This window comes from Alternaria ventricosa (assembly GCF_023758065.1).
Source record: "Alternaria ventricosa strain BMP 2768 chromosome Unknown scaffold_18, whole genome shotgun sequence".
NCBI lineage: Eukaryota > Fungi > Ascomycota > Dothideomycetes > Pleosporales > Pleosporaceae > Alternaria > Alternaria ventricosa.
This window is the reverse complement of record NW_026055698.1, coordinates 130,003-144,228: the sequence shown is the minus strand read 5'-3', so window position 1 is coordinate 144,228 and position 14,226 is coordinate 130,003. Positions and strand designations below refer to the sequence as shown.

The following is a 14,226-nucleotide window of genomic DNA, read 5'->3' as shown; positions in this document are numbered from 1 at the left end:
GCGAGCCTTGCGGGGAGTTTTTTTCGGGACCAGAGAAGTTCGGCCAGGGTTTAGCCGGCAGTGCCAAGGCGCTTGTCGAGGCGGCAGCGCGGATTTCGCGTCACTCTGCAGCGACTGGCTTTCATCATCCACCACACCCCACCCGCCAGTTTTGGGACACATCGCCGGCTACATCCTACGCGCATCACATGTAGTGAATTGCGTCGATTCTCTGCAGCGCTACAGCGACGACATTGCGCGAATCCAACCAAACTTCACACCCGATCCTCCGCTTACGCCAATCACACGACCGACACTCCTTTATCCACTACATCCACCATGACCATGGCAGAGAAGCGCCCCTACCCCGACGGCCAGGGCCCGAATGGAGACGCCAAGCGTGCAAAGGCTTCTGATGCCATCGAAGCCGCGAGGGCGAAAGCCAAGGCAAAGGCCGCTGAGATCGCAGCCCGTTTCGCGAAGCAGCCCGCCGCTGCAGCTCCTGCACCGGCGTCGGCTGGCGCTAGCGAATCAGTCCAGGACAAGCTGGCTGCCATGAAGGCACGGATGGAAGCGCTCAAGGCCGGCTCAGGAATCGCGAAAGCGCCAACACCAGACTCCACTGGCCCTCGCTTTGCGACAACACTGGGCAACCGCCGCTCAGAGACGCCCAAAGTCGACCCCAAGGCCAAGCCCGCTGCCTCGAAGCAGAAGCAACAACAAGAGGAGGAGCTGGAGAATCCATACTTTGACCCCAAGGCTGCCGCCCTTGCCAAGAAGAGAGGCCCTCGTGTCCTGGCTTTCAATGAGCATGGAAAGTACCTCGACCAGGCCTCCAAGCTGCGCGCGCAACGCCGCCTAGAAGAGATCAAGAAGACGCTCGCCATCCAAGCACGCCGCGCCGGTCTGGACGAGAATAGCGAGCGCGGATTCCTGGTTCAGGCACCTCCGGACATCGAGTGGTGGGACGAGGGTATTCTGGCCGAACCTACCTACGAATGCTTGGACGACCCGACCAAGGTCAAGGTTGAGACCGACGATTCCATCATCACTCTCTACGTCCAACATCCTCCCCTTCTGAAAGCACCCCAGGACCAGCGTCTAGTCCAGGTGAAGCCCATGTATCTCACCACCAAGGAGACACAGAAGCTACGCAGAATGCGCCGTGCGGCCGACCTCAAGGAGCACCAAGCAAAGATCCGTCTCGGTTTGGAGCCGCCTCCACCACCCAAGGTCAAGCGCGGAAACATGATGCGTGTCATGGGTGAGCAAGCTATCGCGGATCCTACTGCTGTAGAGATGCTCGTTGAGTCACAGATTCAACAGCGTCACGACGATCACATCACTGCAAACGAAGACCGGAAGTTGACCAAGGAAGAGCGAGCGGCCAAGCTTGCAGCCAACCAAGAGAAAGACGCGCAGAAAGGTCTCTACATGTGCGTCTTCAAGATCAACACACTCGCCTACGGCAAACATCGTTTCCAGATCGACAACAACGCGAAAGAACACGCGCTTACCGGTATCACCCTATTCAACCCCGATCTCAACCTGGTCGTTGTCGAAGGCGGCGCATATGCGATCAACAAGTACAAGAAGCTCATGCTCCATCGCATCAAGTGGCATGAGAACGGGCCACCGACAGAGAACCAGGCCGAGAAGCAAGCATCGGACCCAAAGTGGCTGAGGCCAGTTACTGATACCGGAGACGTCAAGGACCATTCATCCAACAAGTGTATCCTCATCTTCGAGGGTGAGATCAAGGAGCGCTCCTTCCGCAAGTGGGGTTCAAGAGTCTGCGAAACCGCTGGCGAGGCTCGTGAGACACTCGGAAGGGCTAAGCTTGACAGTTTGTGGGCGCTCGCCAAGAGCATGGAGTGAGCGCGTCTTTCATCGAGACTTGACTATCTAGGATTACACTGCATCTTTGGCGACCTGGGCCGACATCATTTCGGACACATACCATTCAGGGCGCTCACTTCGAAAAGCGAATTTGGGAGGTCTTCTCTTCATGCTCAATGTAAGTTTACTCATAACTCCATAGTTTGGAATCTACTTATTAATGCACCCTCTCTTGTTCCAGCCGAGCAATCGTGATGTTGCATATAATCCGTATCCGCCCATTCCATGCTAGCCGAGCTACTGCCGAGCCTGCTGGCAATGTTCTTTCTACTGAGCCTTTAGAAACCTACATGGGTATGGTAAGTGTCATAGCATGCAACCGACACGTGATGTATTCGGCAGAAGTCGAGATAGATACGAGCGTAGGTGTTTCCCTAGTACTCTGTCTTCCTCAAACCACATTACAAGCGTGTCTTCTGTTCTCTCCACTTCAGTTGTATGCAGCAACGTGCCTCTTGAAGTTTTTTGTGAGCTGGATATAGTTGGCGTATACTTCATGCCCTACTTTCAGCCGCCTCGCTGAGTGGCATATTAATCGTAGTTGCAACGGTAGGTTGGGGTGCAACTAGTCACCCATCCATGGTACTGCGATGACGCAGAGCGAGACAAGCCACTCATGACTCCCGAAATACATAACCACCACATACGCAAAGGTACTCCTCATCAAATGAGAGAGATCGCAATCATCAGACGCAAATAGTCAAACCATGGCACCGTCGAACGAATAGCTCTCTTTCCTCCATATATAAGCCGGTAGTCGATGCCTCGATCCTTTACATCCACACAAACACCTCCTGCAACCATCGTAGCTATGTCACGCAACACTGGCCTCCGTCACAAATGGACTTCCGCCTGCAAAAGACTTCCGCAAATCTTCAGCGACTCGCCAAATCTGCACATCACGTTACTCCTCGGGTCGCCATCCATACTATTGTTTGCTGCTTCAACATTTCTCAGGCATAATTACCCAGAAACCTATGCTGTCTGCTACTGGGATAAGCCGGGCGAGATGCGGACCCCATCGCTCGGCTGCCCATACAACAGAGACGTTTTCGAAACGCCCACACACCGCGGCTGGCTAGCCTTCTACGCCCTTGTCGTCATCACGCTTCTACATGGTCTCGTCGCTCATCGCAACAAGCCGTGGCGTCTGCTGCAAGTCACATTTTGGCTTCACGTCCTCACCACGGCCATCATCCGCTGTCTGTCTACATTCTCCGGCTGGACAACACAACCCGACCCCGACTGGGCGAGCTTGATCTGGAACTCAAACTCACCAGGCAAGTTCATCTGGTTATGGCTACTAGTCGAGATGGGGTGTTGGAGTTGGACATATCTCGGCTTTTACGACGACTACTATTTCCGCGAGGCCACGCGCACCGTCCACGACCGAAGTGGCCACCCTGTATGGACTTTCACCGTCGACGAGACTGGTGACAAAAATACAGATGCGTTCACCTCTCCCTACAACCCCATCTTCCGGCCCTGGCGCGACATAGCTGTTCGACTGTCATACGTCCACCTCATTGACAACGCTATCCACGTCATTTGGTTCCGGTACTTTCACGTCGACGCTCCATACACCGCTTACGTCAACAACTCGGAGATGTTGACTATTCTCCTCTTCGTCATTCTGGCTGTATACACGTACGCGCGCATGCGTACACACGTATACTTTGACAACAACACCACAGATCCTCCCGTCGACACCGAGAGCATCGTCCCATTTCCCATACACTCGGTCTCGCGCGACCTTTGCACGTTTGCATCACCGCACCACTTCTTCCGCACGGCGTCGTGGAACCATCAGGCCCTCCTGATCTACACGTGCCTCATGTACATGTTGGACCTTGCGGCGCATGATTGGTATCCCGACCGGCCCGAGTTCCGCGGGTGGCTTTTCAGTTATGGTCCGGTTGTTCTTATAGTAAGGCAGATCATCGACTCGTGGATAGAGTACAATAAGGCGTGGAAGAAGGGTGAAGAAGATGATGGGCAGTGAAAGATTAGTGTGGCAGGTGTGTGGTCAGATTCCTGTTATGGCGAGGCAGAGTGGATGCTCCCGAGAAGAGTGTTGGGAGATGTGGAAGAGTGATAAGGAGGCTGAGGTACAGTGGGCCATTAGTGTAGCAGATGATCCGTCACTCGTGTATCAGCGTTAGGTCGGCATGGGCCACGAGGGTTTGGGGCGTACCTAGGTAGTGTGCCATTGCACAGGGTGCAAGCCTTAGGCAAGATCAAGTCTGTGCTAGACCTAGATCTTAGAAGGATAAGATAGAACTTAACACTATTAACAGACGTTACCTTACTTACAGATTTGTACTTTAGTTTTTAGTTATTCTTAGCGTACAGAATCTCCCTATAATAAGACTTGTTCTTACTAACTACTCTCTACTGCACGCTTCCGCCCGCGACGTGTTACTCACATGCTTCGTTGGTTATCATATCTTCTCTCCACTCCACACCCTTACAGGAGTCAGTTGAAAACAACACCGTTCATCAACACCGCTATCGCCTGTCTCAATGCTGTCGTTCTATGGTCCACGAGAGTTGTGAGGTTATCCATCATGTGAGAGGCCAGCAAGAATTACGCATACTCAGTCCCGAATAACAGTCGATTCACATAGCCAACCTATTTACAAAAGAACAACACGTTCCCTAAATCCAGCCCACACACATACGCAAAGAAAAATAGCAGGTAGTCTAAATAGATTGGGGTAATTAACATCTTCGTACTTGCATCTACACTTCCACCTCTTCCTCCTCCTGCCTCTTATCCAAAACAACATCCCTCTCCATCTACACACCCAGATAAGTCCCGCTGGTAATCTTCTTAACGGTGGCGACAGGCTTCCAGACAATCGCCGGACTAGGCGGCGCATTCTCCTCTGCGTCCGCAAACGGATCGGCTTCGCCATCGTCCTTCTTCGCGGTGAGAGGCGCGCTCATGCTAACGCCGAGACCGCTACCTAGAGTCAATGACTGCTCGTCGCTGATCTCCCAGCGGGCCTCTGTGTTACCGGGTTTAGCTTGGCCGTCGGTGATGAAGCGGGCGCGGAGGGTTTGGGGGGCGGAGTCTTTGAAGAGGGTCACGTCGCCTAGGCGCCAGTAGATGAGGCCTTTGTCGCGCGAGAAGGTACCCGTGGGTTTCGATTGGCAGGATGTTGCTTTGGACCCGGGTTCAAGGCGGATAACGAGGACGAGGTTGCGGACGGTGATGCTGGTTGCGCCACCGAGTTCGAAGCGGGGGTTGAGGGAGTAGTTGAGGATGGCGGAGGTTTGGGTGGGTTCTGACTTCCAGGCTGGAGACAGAATGAGTGGTGGGAGGGAGGCTATGTTGCTGTCTTCGATGTGGAGCTGGTAGTGGAAGGCCACTGATGTCTTCATAATCTTCGATAGGTCAACGGTGTAGTTGCCTGGGCTGTCTGTTGACTGCTCGATGAAGGCAGGATTAGGGGCTACCTTCTCGAGCACGGGGAAGTTTTCCAGACGTATGCTCTCGGTGCCCAATGGACCGGCAGAGACATCGACGGGGTTGTACGCGAGCGCGACCTGTCCGATTACCATGGCCTTGGTAACGTTACCCTGCTCGAACCAGGCGCTGACGGTCTCCACTAGCGACGCATTGAGCCCTGGTTCATGCAGGTCCGGATGTCTGATCGTGGTGCTAGCGGAGCTGCTTAGCGATCGGCCCGATCGGATGGATTGCGTATCCGATGCTGGATGGTCGTCTGACAACAACGCGCGATGGGGAGGCTTGAAAGCTGGAGATGCAGGTTGGGGAGGAATAGCAGGGGCAGGGAATGTTGCTGAACCGGGGCCAGAAGCGAGACCGGAATCGCTCGTTGGGAGCGGAGGCACTTCGCCTATGCTTTGAAGCTCGGGTGCTGCGGGGTTTGGTACGAATATCGTGTTACGAACATCTCGGCGACCACGCAACGTGCTTGACCGCTTTGGCTGGGCAGCTTGCTATGTGGGTGTTAGTATAGGATTGAAAACAGCTCTACTATTACTTACTGTGCGCAGCATGTTGACCAGGTTGGCGGTAGCCGCATCAGCATCTCCATCTTCCTCCTGGATGGGGGCATTCCTAATGTCAAGCTTAAATTGGGGTGGTGCGTTGCCGTCATTTTGTGCCCTGACAATGATTAGCTGGGTAGAATGTCGTGTGTATGGTGATCTTACAACCCTGCTTCCCTCTCGGCTTCGGTGATGGCATCCAAGGCCGATGGTGGCACAGAGAAACCCTCGGCATCTTTCTCAGGCTCTGGCTGCGTCTCTGTAACTGGCGGTGGCGGAAGTGGCTCTTTCAGTTCTGGGATGGACTCTTGGACAGGTGCGGTGCCATTGACGGCGGCTGGTGCATCTGTCTCCACGGTCGACTCCGGTGTGGGGCCATTAGGCGCAACATCAGTGCTGGCCTGCCGGGTAATGCTTTGGGAATCGGATCTTTGAGAAGTGCTGGGTCTCTGCGATTGTCGCAGAGGTGATATCGGGCGTTCCGCAGTAGGAGGCAGCGATGAGACCTGGTTATCACCCTTTTTCGATTTGCCCTTGCCAAATCCACTAAATGCCGAGCCCAAGTTTGAAGAAGATTGTCGGTCTGGTGATTGCGCTCGGCCATACGGATGCGCACTTTGTCTCCTCCTCCCCAATACCGTGCCAAATCGCTTGAGAGGGTTGGAGCTGTGTTTCTCCGGCACAGAGCCACTCTTCTGGCTCCGGTTGTCATCAACTGCGGTAGGGGATGTTGGTCCAGAAGCTGGGGGTGCTAGGGTGCGCGAAGGAGTTGGTGGGTTGCTTGGTTTGCGCGAAGGCTGGGGTGCATCTCCGCTCCGCATTCGCAACGCCCAGGTTTGTATTTCATCGGCGGTTTCAATGTTCAACATGGCATTCAGTGTCTCTTCGGCGGTAGTTCTACTCCGCTCCACCTGGTCTACCTCATGCGTTTGGAATTGCGTGAGCACATCACGCAGGTGGTTCAGGCGGGTCTCGTCAATGGCCTGGAGCTGCTCGAAGACGTAGGGTGCCTGCGAGTCCCATTGCAGCTCCGCCTTCTCGATATCCTGCACGGCGTCGGCAACGGCGGAAGCTTTGGCCTTCGATCCCTTATCACGAAGCTTGCTTTGCTTCTTCTGCGCCGTGTCGATGTCTTTTGCGATTGCTGAGAGGTTCCCCTGGATGTTGGCGAAGCCCTGCACGTCCCGATTGTTGGCAGAAAAGTCGCGAAGGGGCCGTTCGACGTCGGCCTCGATCCTGGAGGCTAGATGCGCATGCGATGCGGCGATGGATTCGGTTGCGCTCACAATCTTCTGCCAGGGCGTCGCGAAGATGCTGCCCCATGTTAGCTGGTGCGCTACGAGACGAATGGGGCGGGTGCATACCCCAGGTCCGAGGACTCATCGGGAGGATGTCTGTTTGCGAGCTTGCGCAGGCCGGTGACGTATTGTTCTTCGACGCGACGGCGTTCCTGCGCATTGGTGAGCACGTGTGGATGGCAATGCGCGGCAGCTGGGCCTGACGCACCTGCAGCCAGTCGGCAATGTGGGTGTTGAGCTGGCCGACATGTCTCATGCGGGTGTCGAGGACCGTCACGGCCTGGGCGGGCGAGAGCGATGTCTATACATGGTGTGAGCCGAAGAAGTTGGGAGGGCATCATCGAGGCACTCTCACCAGCAATGCCGGGTATTCTTTGCGTTGGAGCTCCATGGCGAGGAATGCGGGGGACGGGCGCACAGCCACAGAGGAGCGATTCGGGCTATTTACATGGAGAGGCAGCTCGGCGGGCTGGTCGGGAGTCGTGGAGCTGTCACAACTGCGCTGGCTGTCATGGCTTGGGGCTCGTCGCTTTCGGCCTAGTCCACCGCGGTTGCGTCCGGGAGTCTGACGTAACCTGGGAAACGACTAAACCTCGCGATGCCTCCCCTGACCCAGTCGGGGCGCTGCTGAGCACTCTGAGACGCGCCAGAACGGGTCGAGCGATTGCATAAACATTGACCTGCGAGACCATGGCCACGCTGCCTTTGGGCACCGACCGCGTGGGCTTGGGCAGTGGCGGACACTGAGTCGGGGCGACTGGTCTCCTTCTCTTGCCTGGCAACACCGCTACATGTCTCCTACCTCGACTTCTGCGTCTGAGTAATCGCGCCACATGGCTTCCTCGGACTGGCGAGCGAGCTTGGGCTTCACTGCCCGCCTGATGGCTGTCACAAAAATGCAAGTAACATGTTTATACCGTCACGCTAGGGAACCTGGTACATTATAGTCCGGAACAGGGCCCGACCATGTGAATGCCATACTTGCTTGATCGCGATCTTCGATGGAAAAAGACGATTTAGCCCAATCAGCACGCGTGGAACATGGAAATTCAAAACTAACATTATTGCAGGACATCAGCCTTCCAGGCAGCGGACCCTTCATTATCGGCAGACGATGCTCGCAAAAAGGCCACTGTAGCTGAGACTACCATCTACGCAGACGCTCACTCACTGGTACAGACCAACATGGTGCTTTATGATTCCATTTTAACCATGTCACAGGACGACTACGACAGATTGTGCAATGACAAGATAACGAATCTGCCCAGACCGTCGCTCGACTTTCCAACACCAGAGGTCAGAGCCGACATACACATTAACATACACTCGCTGACCGTGTTCCAGGACGAAGACTATGTCCCAACACCTGGCGGCAAACCTGTTGGCAAGTATCAGAATGCACTGTACCATCGCGAAGGTCTTTTCTCAGTCATATACAAGGCGCCTGCAGTTGGGAATGAAAGCTACTTTCCTACCAAGTCGCCTACCAAGACCAATGTTGTGGCATTGAAGATCACTACACCATCAGTCATGGAGCCACCGCACGACTCGCAGAGAGAGGCGAAAATACTCGCCATGGCGGCTTCAGAGCGCGTCATCCCTCTCATAGAGACTTTCCGAGAAAATGGAAGCCATTTCGTTCTGGTCTTCCCATTCGTGCGCCACGACTTCAACGACCTACTGCGAGACAAGAAGCTGTCCAAGAGCCAGATCAAGTCATGCTTGAGGGATCTTTTTACTGCTCTAGCCGACATTCACGCCAAAGGCATCATACATCGCGATATCAAGCCTTCCAACATACTTCTCAAGTCACTTGACGGGCCGGCATATCTTTCCGACTTTGGCATCGCGTGGGCTCCAGAAGCACCGGGTTCAGAAGTGGCGGATGCGAAGATTACCGACGTTGGTACTACCTGCTACCGCCCGCCAGAGCTGCTGTTTGGGAACCAGAAGTACGGCTGCAGCTTGGATCTGTGGGCTGCTGGTTGCACGGTTGCCGAAGCACTCGATCCCAGTCACGAGACGCTGTTCGATTCTGGAGAGTTGGGGAGCGACCTGGCCTTGATACAGAGCGTCTTCAAGAAGCTCGGAACTCCGAACTTGGAGGTTTGGCCGGTAAGTTTATGTGTCTTGCTTACCCGAACTCTTACTGATGGAAGCAGGAGGCTGCGGGTTTCCGCGACTGGGGCAAGGTGCAGTTCTACGAGTACCCGCCCCAGGACTGGTCGGTGTTGCTGCCGAGTCTTTCAAAGCAAGAACGGGATCTTGTTGGCAGTCTAGTCAAATACGAGAGTGGCTCGAGAATGAGTGCATCCAAGGTCAGACGAGAGGCCAGACTTGGAGGCGTGGCTAACTTTTTATCAGGTCCTAGAGCATGCCTACTTTTCGTCGTGAGCATAGGGTCTGGTTGTTGGTCTGGTATATTCGCTTCCGGAGCGATGTGGAGGAGCGGGGCAATTCCGCGCGCGTTGAACATGCTGTCATTCATGACGAAATCCGTATATAATTGAATAGTGATATAATTAATTCTTGTTAGCCGTCCACTGGAAAATTAGCACCAACCTAGAGAAGCAACTGTGGGCGAGTGGAAGTACAGGTCAGCGCAGGGTGCACTAGCCGGGGAGGCAGGGTTGATCCTCGGGCCATTCACAAGCAACAGCATCACCAGGGCAGAGTAGAGACAGGACAACAACCGCATTGGCCCCCTGTATACCATAACCGCCCTCGGAGCCCAAGCCATATTCCCCTACCGTTGCCTGTATGTTGTCGCCGTCAAGATAGCAGCTTCCCGGCCCTGGCCTCAAATCGCAGCCCCTCATCGCACCGCCGCCATCGCACCTCGATCCCCGCCCTGCAAAACTTCCGAGCCCCCTCAATATGGCGTTCCTATTCCGAAACAAGCAGAAGAACAACCTCGAGCTTACCCGCTCCATCAAAGAGCTTACGTTGCGGCTAGGACAGGAGGACAAACCCAACCCCAAGGTGCGACCAGCCGACTGCAGTGCAGCGCTTGGGATACATGGCTGACATGTGATAGCTGGAGGAAGGGCTAGCACTAGACCTGCAGCAGATGAAGATTAGGCTTCAGGGCACACCCGGTGCGTTCGTCTCTTGCGACACAGTCGAGAGTATACTGACATGCCAAAGACACAGAAGTCAACCCCGAGGCTGTCTTCCAGCTGCTCACGAGCATCCTAAATGAAGACCTACTCTACGCGCTAGCAATCAACATCCACAAGCTCCCATTCGAATCGCGAAAAGACGCCCAGGTCATATTCTCGACCGCATTCCGCTACAAGCCCGCTGGGCAAGCCACGCCACAAGTCCTAGAGCACGTTGTCGCATACCGACCGGATATCATAATAGCGCTATGTCGAGGCTACGATAGGCGGGAAAGCGCCATGCCATGTGGTGGCATTCTGCGCGAGGCACTCAAATACGATGCGATCGCTGCGCTGCTACTCTACGACGAGCCAATGGAGGATGGCCAGACGCTCGACTTGGGCAACGTGAACCCAGACCTACCAGCGACGGGCAATGGCGTATTCTGGAAATTCTTTGGGTGGATAGACAAGGGCGCATTCGAAGTCAGCGCAGACGCGTTCAACACATTCAGGGTAGGTTGGCTAGCTAGACCTGGCATTTCAAGGGCTAACATGCAATAGGAAATCCTGACCAAACACAAGCCGTTAGTGGCTACGTTCCTACAAACCAACTTCGACGCCTTCTTCTCGAAATACAACTCAATGTTGGTCCAGTCGGAGAGCTATGTCACGAAGCGCCAGTCGATCAAGCTCCTAGGCGAGATTCTCCTCGACCGGGCCAACTACAACGTTATGACGCAATATGTGGATTCTGGGGAGCATCTCAAGATTATCATGAAGTTACTGCGGGACGACAGGAAGATGATCAACTACGAGGGCTTCCACGTCTTCAAGGTTAGTAATGATGAGTGTTGGAGGTTGCGCATATGTTAACAGACACAGGTATTTGTTGCCAACCCGAATAAATCAGTCGCGGTGCAACGGATCCTGATCAGCAACCGGGAGAAGCTACTGCGCTTCCTGCCGTCCTTCCTAGACGATCGGACAGAGGATGAGCAGTTCATCGACGAGAAGAGCTTCTTGATCCGGCAGATCGAACAGCTGCCCTCAGCACCAGTAATGCCGCCGACACCGACATAGTCACACGTTTTCTCTGTTTAGACTCGCATCTGATGGCGTTCGAGGTTGGATATCCTTGGAGTTTTCCGTGGTCGGCGCAGTGATCGGCGCACTTTTCATCGATGGAAGGTTGGCATGCAGGGCGGACTGCAGATGCAGGGCCCGCAGCGCATTGGGTTCGGAAGTCGGGTCGTCAGCGTCATGCTTTTCCAAAAGTATGTAGGCACTGTCGGACTAAAAATAGTCAACAAAGGGATTGCAGAGTGTGAGATGTTTGGACAGTCCAACATGAGCATTTTCCATGACATAGATAATGCTCATACCAAGGTGTCGCGTGCAGTAGTCGGCATCTCGGCTGGCAGGCGTCTAGACTCCATCTCAATCAGCTGGTGGATCTCCCGCGGCGAGCTTCCCCGCTTAACAACTAATTATGACACGTGGTGGTGATTGGTCGCTGCTTGGTGCGCCGTGTGAAGAGCCGGCCAAGCCGGTGTCACAGAGTGCAGGCCGTAACAATCAAAACGTCGCGCGCTGCGGCAGCGGGCGTGATATTGTCGCGTCTGTCTGCTCGTACCTGCATCCTTCTGTCGCGTTGAAGCATCCCTTGACGCATCTTCCCGCTGAGCCCCTGATGCTAGCCCGTCGCTAGCACTGCTAGGAAACCGGGCCAGCTGGCGGGTCTTCCTCCTTCTCGGCTTGGCGACTAGGCTAAAGCGAATCAGGTGCACGCCGTCGAGCAGCATGACTTCAGAGGGGGCCCGGATAACTCGCTGGCTGCAGTTGCAGGACACCGCTACACAACAAGGCCCGCTGCTTAGTCCGGGGAATGAATTTCCTCTGAGAACACTGCCCTCCCTGCCCTCCGCCAGCTCCCTCTCCGACCTGGGTTCGGATGACGGCCGCAGAGTCTCGCACCGCACCAACATTGCGAAACTCATCCACCCGCCCACCCCTACCATGACGGATGAGCAAACGGCCGCTCGCAGACGTTCCTCCTCGCTCGCCGGCGCCACCCTGCCCACCAAGACAGACCTGAAGAAACACCGACGCCGCCGTTCCGACCACATTGCCGAAGAAGGAGAGGAGTCTTCCTCGGGTGCAGACCGCTCCGACGACGAGTCCAGTGACAGCGCCGACGACGACGACATGAGCGCCGACGGGCTCGAAGATGACGAGGAGACGGGCCTCACCAAGCGCGACAGGCGGAGACGCCGGAGAAGAAAGAGGCGGAACACGCTGCTCGACCAGCGCATCGTGCCGGATGATACATACACAAAGGAGGAGAAGAAGCTCGCCGACCAGAATCTGCTCAAATCGATGCTGGTCAATGGAGTTCTGATATGTCTATGGTAGGACGTCAATAGGAGTGTGCATGACACGCGCTGACAGCCCCAGGTACCTCTTCTCGATATCGATATCCGTCTACAACAAGTGGATGTTCAAGGAAGCCAAGGGCGACGGCGAGACCAAGAACATCTTTCCCTTTCCGCTATTCACGACATGTCTGCATATGATAGTCCAGTTTACGCTCGCGTCGCTTGTCCTATTCCTAATACCCTCCTTCCGACCGCGACACGATTCCCTTAACCCGCACGCTGCCGGCTCGCGCGTAGAGCCCGTCGACCCCAAGAAGCCGCTCATGACCAAGTGGTTCTACTTCAGCAGACTCGGGCCGTGTGGTGCAGCCACCGGCATGGACATTGGCCTGGGCAACACGAGCTTAAAGTTCATCTCGTTGACATTTTTCAGTAAGGCATGACATGTCCTATCTGCGATTACAACTAACAGCAGCAGCTATGTGCAAGTCATCTGCACTCGGCTTCGTCCTCATCTTCGCCTTCCTCTTCCGCCTCGAACAGCCCTCCTGGCGACTCGTATTCATCATTCTCATCATGACCTGCGGCGTCGTCATGATGGTAGCCGGCGAGGCTGCCTTCCACACCCTCGGCTTCATCCTCGTCATGGTCTCGGCCTGCTCGTCCGGCTTCCGCTGGTCGCTGACCCAGATCCTGCTCCTTCGCAACCCCGCGACGGCGAATCCATTTTCCTCCATCTTTTTCCTCGCACCCGTCATGTTCATCAGCATACTCATTCTCGCGATACCCGTGGAAGGCTTCCCCGCGCTCATGGAGGGTCTTTCACAACTTTTCGAAGCCAGGGGCACCGGCCTCGGCATTGGCATTCTTTTGTTCCCGGGCGTCCTCGCCTTCCTTATGACCGCCTCCGAGTTCGCTCTGCTGAAGCGCACTTCAGTCGTCACCCTTAGCATTTGTGGCATTTTCAAAGAGGTTGTCACGATTGGGACTGCGAACCTTGTTTTCAAGGACCCCCTTACGCCTATCAACCTGACTGGGCTTGTCGTCACGATTGGCAGCATCGCGGCATACAATTACATGAAGATCAAGAAGATGAGAGAGGAGGCGCGAATGAATGCACATCTCCAGAATCAGGAGACGTATGCGCCTGTCAACACGGTGGATCCGTTGGAGCGCGATAGAAGAGGAAGCGTTGTCGTGCGACCAGGACAAGGCATCGTACGCAACAGTCTGCAACTTGCGCCGGGTCTGAGCGGGGCATCCGTATCTGAGAGCCCTGCGAGAGCAAGCCCGATCAAGACTGCACGGGACACTGAGTAGCATACATGTGTGTAGCAAGCAAATCATTCTGGATTTCAGCGTGTGTATTGTTGGGTATTTCATCACACTTTTTTGTTAGCATCATCAGGCGTTCAGGACGCCATGGTTAGTTTTGGAAGGCGGGTGTGCAAATGCCATGCCACCGTGCTGTGGGATTACTATACCCTTTCCTTGAGACTGCATCTGAACCACATTCGCTATGTACTATCATATCAATATCTATTTCGTGTG

At 54.9% G+C, this 14,226-nt stretch overlaps 6 protein-coding genes across 6 annotated transcripts; 5 read left to right on the top strand and 1 right to left on the bottom strand.

The window, feature by feature from the left end:
* Positions 1–318: 318 nt before the first annotated feature.
* J4E93_008746 (uncharacterized protein) lies at positions 319–1,857 on the top strand (the record flags this gene model as incomplete). Its single annotated transcript, XM_049346644.1, has 1 exon — positions 319–1,857. One exon carries the CDS (start codon positions 319–321, stop codon positions 1,855–1,857), a length of 1,539 nt encoding a protein of 512 aa, XP_049196064.1.
* Positions 1,858–2,689: 832 nt separating this feature from the next.
* J4E93_008745 (uncharacterized protein) lies at positions 2,690–3,880 on the top strand (the record flags this gene model as incomplete). The annotated part of the gene is made up of 1 exon (XM_049346643.1): positions 2,690–3,880. One exon carries the CDS (start codon positions 2,690–2,692, stop codon positions 3,878–3,880), a length of 1,191 nt encoding a protein of 396 aa, XP_049196063.1.
* A 797-nt stretch (positions 3,881–4,677) lies between these two features.
* Positions 4,678–7,587, bottom strand: J4E93_008744 (uncharacterized protein; the record flags this gene model as incomplete). The annotated part of the gene is made up of 6 exons (XM_049346642.1): positions 4,678–5,847; positions 5,896–6,016; positions 6,064–7,212; positions 7,263–7,348; positions 7,405–7,497; positions 7,552–7,587. 6 exons carry the CDS (start codon positions 7,585–7,587, stop codon positions 4,678–4,680), a joined length of 2,655 nt encoding a protein of 884 aa, XP_049196062.1.
* Positions 7,588–8,029: 442 nt separating this feature from the next.
* On the top strand, positions 8,030–9,590 carry J4E93_008743 (uncharacterized protein; the record flags this gene model as incomplete). Its single annotated transcript, XM_049346641.1, has 6 exons — positions 8,030–8,094; positions 8,267–8,369; positions 8,418–8,492; positions 8,541–9,311; positions 9,359–9,514; positions 9,561–9,590. The coding sequence occupies 6 exons, from the start codon at positions 8,030–8,032 to the stop codon at positions 9,588–9,590; spliced, it is 1,200 nt and encodes a 399-aa protein (XP_049196061.1).
* Positions 9,591–10,073: 483 nt separating this feature from the next.
* J4E93_008742 (uncharacterized protein) lies at positions 10,074–11,380 on the top strand (the record flags this gene model as incomplete). The annotated part of the gene is made up of 5 exons (XM_049346640.1): positions 10,074–10,178; positions 10,234–10,294; positions 10,344–10,813; positions 10,862–11,134; positions 11,183–11,380. The coding sequence occupies 5 exons, from the start codon at positions 10,074–10,076 to the stop codon at positions 11,378–11,380; spliced, it is 1,107 nt and encodes a 368-aa protein (XP_049196060.1).
* Positions 11,381–12,100: 720 nt separating this feature from the next.
* Positions 12,101–13,995, top strand: J4E93_008741 (uncharacterized protein; the record flags this gene model as incomplete). The annotated part of the gene is made up of 3 exons (XM_049346639.1): positions 12,101–12,708; positions 12,755–13,107; positions 13,154–13,995. 3 exons carry the CDS (start codon positions 12,101–12,103, stop codon positions 13,993–13,995), a joined length of 1,803 nt encoding a protein of 600 aa, XP_049196059.1.
* Between the last annotated feature and the right edge of the window lie 231 nt (positions 13,996–14,226).